General features: G+C 42.0%; 1 protein-coding gene across 1 annotated transcript; it reads right to left on the bottom strand.

Moving 5' to 3' along the window:
* Positions 1-72: 72 nt before the first annotated feature.
* chrng (cholinergic receptor, nicotinic, gamma) lies at positions 73-7400 on the bottom strand. The gene is made up of 13 exons (XM_040021849.1): positions 7053-7400; positions 5531-5667; positions 5214-5258; positions 4997-5121; positions 4048-4203; positions 3550-3647; positions 3224-3424; positions 1630-1744; positions 1440-1554; positions 1072-1336; positions 806-939; positions 444-698; positions 73-351 (listed from the first exon to the last, which is right to left on the bottom strand). The coding sequence occupies exons 1-12, from the start codon at positions 7303-7305 to the stop codon at positions 483-485; spliced, it is 1860 nt and encodes a 619-aa protein (XP_039877783.1). The 5' UTR covers positions 7306-7400; the 3' UTR covers positions 73-351; positions 444-482.
* Between the last annotated feature and the right edge of the window lie 495 nt (positions 7401-7895).

The following is a 7895-nucleotide window of genomic DNA, read 5'->3' as shown; positions in this document are numbered from 1 at the left end:
CAGGTTTGGGAGTGGAGGGGTGGGGGCCGAAACTTTCCACTGGCCTCAAAAAGGACTCAGTCACAAAAATCATACAATTAAAATGCTTTTATTGATAAAAAGAAAGATTCTCGTACAACGAATGAAATCTGTGGTCGACACCATGTCTCGTGGCTTGTGCCCATAGTTTTGTTAAAAATGAACAGCACTTAGAGCAAACACTGAGATGTAAGTAAGGAGACCATCTTCTACAGCATTAAATGCAACACAAACAATCTCAACAGCCAGGACAGCTAATACAGTATGCATTCACACAATGGTGCAGTGGATTGTACTTGCTTCTGTGATCGTCCGCAGCCCCACAGCAGGCACCTGTGCAGAAAACACATACAGCTGCATCTTCTCCATTCTTTGTATCATAGTCATTAGTGAAAGATCACTAATGAAGGCTGTCAGATTCTCACTCTGGCTAAAGTGATAACATCAAACATTTTCTCCCTGGTTCACCCTAAGGCGTTTGTTTCCATTCCTGCTACAGCAGTAATGTTGTGTAGTGGAGGGAGATACTTCTTTGGATCCCCAGGAAAAGGTGTAGAGGGCGGCTGGTTGAAGTGGCCCATCAAGAAGATGCCAATAGTGCCGATAAAAAACACCAACACCATGACAATAAAGCAGACCCTGTCGATGACACGGGCAACCAGGAACCATTCTTCATTTTCCTGAGGTTGAGTGAGATGATACATTGCTATTAGCTCTGGCATTCCCAACTAAGACCTCATCTAAATGTCCATTGCAAATGTGCAAAGAGTAAAATGGTTAAGCATACACTCTGGAAGTCATTCTGCTGTCTTGCAGTCTCAGCGATGTGTTTGCAGGAAGCCACACACTGCTTCAGCTCTGGACTGGCCTTTGCTAGACTATTAACAAGGTGCTGTGCTGTACCCCCCTCCAGCCCATCATCTGGAGTCATATATTCACAAAAAGCCATATATTTATGTGTTATATTTATGCATTTCAAAGGATAACCTAAACTGTCAAAAGTTTTACAAATAATTTAAAAAGAATGTGTAACAAACTCTTTCAAATACTTACGTAGCTTCTCCAGCACTGATTTCATCAATCCATTTCTCCCTCTGAGTTTGTCAAACATGAGCTCAGACCGAGCTGTTTTCATTACGTATTCCTCCGCCTTAGTGATGACAGTGATAGAGCTGCGGCGACGGCAGGGAACCAGGTGGACACCATTCCTGCCTGCAGACACAGTTCCACCATTTCTCATTTCTGATGCATGGCCGGCGTTTGGTGTCCAGGGTTGCATCTGCATCCTAAGTAGGCGAGGCAGGATGTTTAGGAAGATCTGAGGGTGACACGGTGTTTAAGATGAAATCACAGCTAAATAGACGTGTTCCCTTCATTGAGCAGCTTTAAAAGATATTCAAATGATTCAGACACAGCCTCACCTTCCGGACTTTGTCTGCCATTTTGTGAGTGTTTGGGGTTCTCAAGGATACGTTGAGGACTACGACACTGTTTATCACTACCATGGTGGTCACCGACATCACAAACATCAGATACCTGCGGTCAAATGTTCGTATCATTTTCAACACAAACCTAAAACTCTGAGCTGAAATCTGGAAGTCAGCCGCTTACTTTCCAATAAGAGGCACCGCTTGAGAAGTCTCTGGAACCTTCTTAGCAATGAGGAAGAGGAACACAGTCTGGCCCAGAAGAGTCACAATAGACATGGTGCACTTCTGACCACCAGCTGTAAAACCAAAACCAGTACTCAGTCAGGGTGGTGCAGTTTTGACCTAATGTATGCATCAACGGCTAGATCGTCACTGTATTTCTATGATCATAGGTCAAAGTATGAATAAAATCCTGACTCACTGTCTACGTACATCAACAGGCACAACATTATTACAGGTAAAGTGAATAACACTGATTATGTCTTCATCATGGCACCTGTTAGTGGAAGGGCTATATTAGGGACCAAGTAAACTTTTTGTCTTCAAAGTTGAGGTTAGAAGCAGGAAAAATGTGCAAGCATGAGGATTTGAGCAAGTTTGACAAGGGCCAAATTGTGATGGCTAAACGACTGGGTCAGAGCATCTCATATTTTGCAGCTCTTATGAGTTGTTACTGGTCTGCAGACCAAATGTGGTCCAGGGAAGAAACGGTGGTGAACCAGCAACAAGGTCATAGGCAGCCAAGGCTCACTGACACATGGGCAGCAAAGGCTGGCTCGTGGGGTCCAATCCAGCAGACGAGCTCCTGTAGTTCAAATTGCAGAAGAAGTTCATGCTGGTTCTGATAGAAAAGTGTTAGAATGCACAGTCCATCGTAGCTTGTTGCATATGGGACTTCAGACCTACATATTCACTCCAAAATTCCTTACAGTTCAATTCAAATACATTTTATTTATATTGCAATTACAACAACAGTCGCCTCAATGTGCTTTAATTGTAAAGACCCTGCAATTATACAAAGAAAACCCCAACAATCAAACAACGCCCTATGAGCAAGCACTTGGTGCCAGTGGGAAGGCAAAACTCCCTTTTAAAAGGAAGAAGCATTGCATAGCTGCATGATGCCCCCAGTCTAATGGGCATGTGCACGTCAGAACTGGATCACAGAGCAATAGAAAAAGGTGGCCATGTGTGATGAATCACTTTTTCTTTTACATCACGTGGATGGCCGGGTGTGTGTGCATCACTTACCTGGGAAACACCTGGCACCAAGATGCACTATGGGAAGAAGGTGAGCTGGTGGAGGCAGTGTTATGCTTTGAGCAATGTTCTGCTGGGAAACCTTGGGTCCTGCCATCCATGTGGATGTTACTTTGACATATACCACCTATGTAAAGATTGTTGCAGACCATGAAAAAGCTTTCATGGAAACAGTATCCCCTGATGGCTGTGGCCTCGTTCAGCAGGATAGTGCTTCCTGACACAAAGCAAAAATGTTTCAGGAATACTTGGCCTCCAAATTCCCTAGATTTCAGTCCAGTCGAGGATCTGCAGGATGTACTGGACAAACAAGTCCAATTCATGGAGGCCCTGCCATGAAACATTTTAGGACTAAAGGATCTGTTGCTAACATCTTGGTGCCAGATACCAGAGCACACCTTCAGGGCTCTAGTGGAGTCCAGCAAAAGATGGACCACTACAGTACTAGGCAGATAGTCATGATGTTATGCCTGATGGGTTTATGATCACACTTTACACAAAGTAAGAAGAAGAACCTTTGGCAGGTAAGTAGTAGACTAGCAGGCCGAGGGAGGAGAAGAGGACACAGGGAGCAATAATGTTAATGATGTAGAAGACAGGCTTCCTCTGAATGATAAGAAAGAAGACCAGCTCCTGATACTCCAGGTCATCTTTGGTGTACTGAGTGTTGATCACCTTCTTGGCTGGTCTGTGTCTGATAATCCACTCTCCATTCTCTAAAAAACACAAAATAAAAGTCTTTAATAGTCTTTTATCACAAGAAAAAAAGTTTCTTCTTCTTTATATGAACCAATGGATGTCTTTATTGTGTTCACTAATTTCAAATCTATTCTTCAAATACCTGTAAAGGCCTCTGGGTCAATATCCACCCACTCTAATGTGACGTCATCTTCTTTTGTGAGAACCAGCTCGATCTCATTGGCGCTGTAAGTCTGCGAGCTGAACACATGGCACAGAACATGCGGTCAGAGTCGACCAGTCAACACCTTCATCGGAAGAGCAAGAAGGTGACATGACTGAAGGAAGCTGATTGCTGTTGATTTAGACACTCTGGATTCTTTTTACATGTCATGCATTGGCCTTTAGTTCAATTTTATTTATATAAGAAGAAATTACATAAAGGGTTGAGCCTATAATAATACAGAGAAAACCCCAGCAATGAGAAAACCCCCGATGAGCAAGCACTTGGTGACAGTTCGAAGGCAAAACTCCCTTTTAACAAAATACCTCCAGCAGCACCAGGCTGAGGGAGGGACAACCATCTCCCTTGACCGGTTGGGGGTGACAGACTTGTGATTGCTTGCGTTTTGTACAGATCAAGTCCCATCTGATCTCTTACCGGAAGACCATGGTGCAGTTCTGCCAGTCGAAGGGAAAATAGTTCACAGTGATGGCACAGGCGCTGTGGTAAATAGCAGGAGGCAGCCAGTTCACGCAGCCATCAGGAGACACCAGTGCATTGCAGTAAAGAGCTACCTCAAAATGTCCATCAATGCTACGGACCAGAAGGAAGATGAGAAAGATGGTGTATGGTTTATCTGCAGTTTATTGCATACATTCGTGCACGCATGCACACATCGGGCCTCATTCGTGTAAATTTCACACGTTCAGGCTTGTAGATTTAGCTTAGATAAGAGAAACTTTACCTGGAAACAAATACATCTGTCATCATAATGTGATAATATGTGTTTTTAAATGGTTGCAATAGTATTAAAAACTAAATCTGCCTCTAACAGTGTGAGAGTGCAGAACCTGAAAGCGCTATCTGAAATTCACTCATGACTTCTTTTACCTAAACTCTGCCCTTTGCTTCCATTTTTGCGGCGAGCACAGAGGAAAGGAGATTTTAGAAACACGATGTAATGTTTACCTTTCACTAGGGTTGGTGCAGCTCAAAGAAAACAGAACCGAAGTTTTTTTTAAAAAAGCCTGCTACATCTTTGGTGAATGCTTTCTTCGCCTCCCACATGTTGTTTGGTTTACTTTCAAAGTACTTTAGGTGCATTTACAACGCTTTAAGCAGACTAGTTAGTCCAGAGAAACCTGATTTAACCCACAGGTCTTCTGAATAAACAAATATCAGAATCAACTATGATTTGATGGGTGATTGTATAAATGCATTTTTAATGTTCCCATTTATCCTGAAAATGAATTTATTGTTAATTAATATTTTAGAATGCTTCAACTAACAGCCCAAAAAAGTCCTCAGAGACGTATCATGATGGCTGCCTAACCATTAAAACTCATATCTCAATGGAAAATTCATATCTGAAGGTGGATTCACTCACTTGTTCTCCAGTACAATGTCAGGCAACCAGATGCTTTTGGAGGGGACACGCAGACTAGAGGTGATGTTCCCATACAGAGCTGACCTGGGTGGCTGGTCCCATCTCAGCCTGTAGTCGCACCATTGCTACACACAGAAACACTGCAGGTTTGACTTCTTTTTGAATGCATAAACTGGGTATTTTTGAAAGAAGCTAAAAAAGGACCTCCAAAAGTTACCATTTCTATCCAGACGTTGGTGGTCAGGGCCTCCTCCTTTTCATTCTGAGGACACAGTTTGGTAAACATTGCAACCATAGACAATAACCCTCTGAGGTCATTATAGATGATAACCCAACTCTAACCCTAGCCTGTCCTACGTTTTGAAGACGAAAATATTACATTTTTGATGTGTGTCAGTTAGACTTTGCTCATGGCTTGGGAGAATAATTTAATAAAAATAAAAATGATGTATTCTGATTGTCTAATGTGAGAATTATGGTTTTGGTGAGGGTAATCACTGGCTAATCATACGCACCAGGACAAGCTCTACTCACCAGAGAGATGAGGTTGGTGAGCGTCATCTTGATGGAGACTTTAGTGATGTCTCCACTCTTCTCCATGGGCCGAACGTTCTTGTTGTAGCCCTTCATCAAATCCTTAAACAGCTCCCTTTCAAGGTTGGCTGCCGAGGCTGCGCACAAGAACATGAACAGCCACGACAAAGCAGGTTGATTTAAAGGGTCGATCTGTGCATTTTTATAGCAGGTAAAATAGCCAGACAATCCAAAAAGCTGTGGGAATCAGCAAATAAAGATAGTAAGTTGTAAAAGATTTGAATTCGACTGATCTTCTGGTCAAGATCTTCTCAGGCACGTCCAGATGTCTTCCAGTACATCTGATTTTATTTTTTTTAACTTGTTAGAGACACAGATGCAAGGGGACACAATGGAACTTCTATGAAGTGAAGCAGATGTAGCATCCGTGCTGAAATAAGTCCAGAAGTCTTGTGTAGAGATTTTTATGTTTATGTGATGATGCCCGCAGCTTTTCGATCGTATCTCTTGCATTGTCTGCTCGTCATAAGGAATATTTGCTCCATAGTTGCATCAGCTCTACTGTGACGTTTGAGATTACAACATGGTTACCGCGGTTTCGATTTGTGGCAAAATTATTAACAAATAGCCTGCTTTAAAAACTGGATGAAAGAAGTTAGTATATAGGAGGTATGGGCATTTGATTAAAAATGCTATTGAGCTGCATGATGGGAAATGTAGGCTTCAGAACTTATTAAGCCAGAAGATTAGGTATCTCTACTTACTTCTTTTATCTCCCCAACGTTATGGAAGCCTAACAAAAAAACTGCTGAAGTGCACGGGTAAAAACAGTCTCTCGTGAATGTTTTGAAAAAGTTTAATTTCCCAGAGAAACTTTGTCGTAATAATCAAATGATCGATGAAGAGACAACTACATTATAAAAATATTTGTTTTGTAAAAACCACCAGCGCACAAAAGATTATTTCAGTTTACTAACAAACTGGGAAAATAACAAAAAACAAAAAAAAAGTTATTAAAAACAATTTCAAACTGTCGTATGGAGGAAAGCTTTTAATTGTCCTATGGTGCCTGAGAAAACAAAGTAGTAATGACTATTAAAATGTATATTTCAAATATTCAATAATTTTTTAAAAATGTAGTTACCAGACTAATAGTCGACTGTGAAGGAGAACACATGTATAGTATCAGCATAACAAATTGAGTGGGACTGTGTGCACTGACAAATGTATATTAGATCTTTTAGATAGAACAGATGTTTTGAGATTTACCAGTGAAAATGCCAACAACACATGGTCTGTACAGTCTGGTGATCAGTGCTTTTCAGTGTACTGCACTTTGTTTGAATGCAAACACAGTGAGAATTAGTGAAAATAATAGACTGCTAAAAAAAAAAAAGCATATTGTTTCTAAGCAACACTCAGCAGCATCTTTGGTCTTCAAAAACAACAGCATGCAAATCACAGCAACAAGAAACCCAAACTGCTTCACTCAAACTGTGCAGTAGCTCCTTAGTGTTCCTACCTGTGGCACAAAACACCAACACTCCAATAAAGAGTGGCAGAGTGCACGGAGCTCCAAAGTCCATCAGCGTGTCTTTGTGCAGTGCTGTCCCAGACAAACCCTCAACCACTAATGTGACACGCACGGACTCGGGCACCCGTGTGTGCTTCCCACCAGAGGTCGAAGCTCGGGTTGACGGGAAGGCTGAAGGTTGGGGGTTGGTGACTGGGTGATTGTTAGGGTAAAATCCAAAAGTGGATTTCCAGCACGGCATAGCCAGCTGTCACACAGACACACACCCATAGTTTGAGCATTGTACTCTGTCCATGGCTGCCCTCCAGTGTTAAACATGTCCCATTATAATTCTGTTCGGTGCACCTGTCTATTGTTGCTCAGTTACATGAACGTAATTCTCTGTAATGAACTCAGAACACACTCGGCCCAGCACTGATATCTAAAACTCTCAGTTTTATAGTCTCAGTTAAATCTATTCTTTACAACAGAGGGATTAGACAGATCTGGTGTTAAAGAGAGAAAGAGCACAACAAGCCAGAAACTAAAAAAAACTGACAAACAGCAGAGAAGACAACAGGTGGGAAGTCTTGTCCATTTACAGCACAGCGTCTGTGATGAGTGGCCAGGCCCTGGATGCCAGCACATTTGTGTCCTGTCATTACTTGTGTGTGTGTGTGTGTGTACGTGCATGTTTGTCACAAAAATACACACACTTAAGCACGCAAGTCAAAAGCAGGAGTTAATGTGATGTAACAGAGGTATGTATCTGTGTTTACTCAGCTGTCTTGCCCCTGTATGTTCCTTTTCTGGGAAATTACCTGTCTGTGATCACAACGTTAAGTACTGGCT

Source organism: Simochromis diagramma, unplaced genomic scaffold, assembly GCF_900408965.1.
Source record: "Simochromis diagramma unplaced genomic scaffold, fSimDia1.1 OVJJ01000205.1, whole genome shotgun sequence".
NCBI lineage: Eukaryota > Metazoa > Chordata > Actinopteri > Cichliformes > Cichlidae > Simochromis > Simochromis diagramma.
Note: the sequence above shows the minus strand (reverse complement) of the source record. Positions and strands in the feature narration are given on the sequence as shown.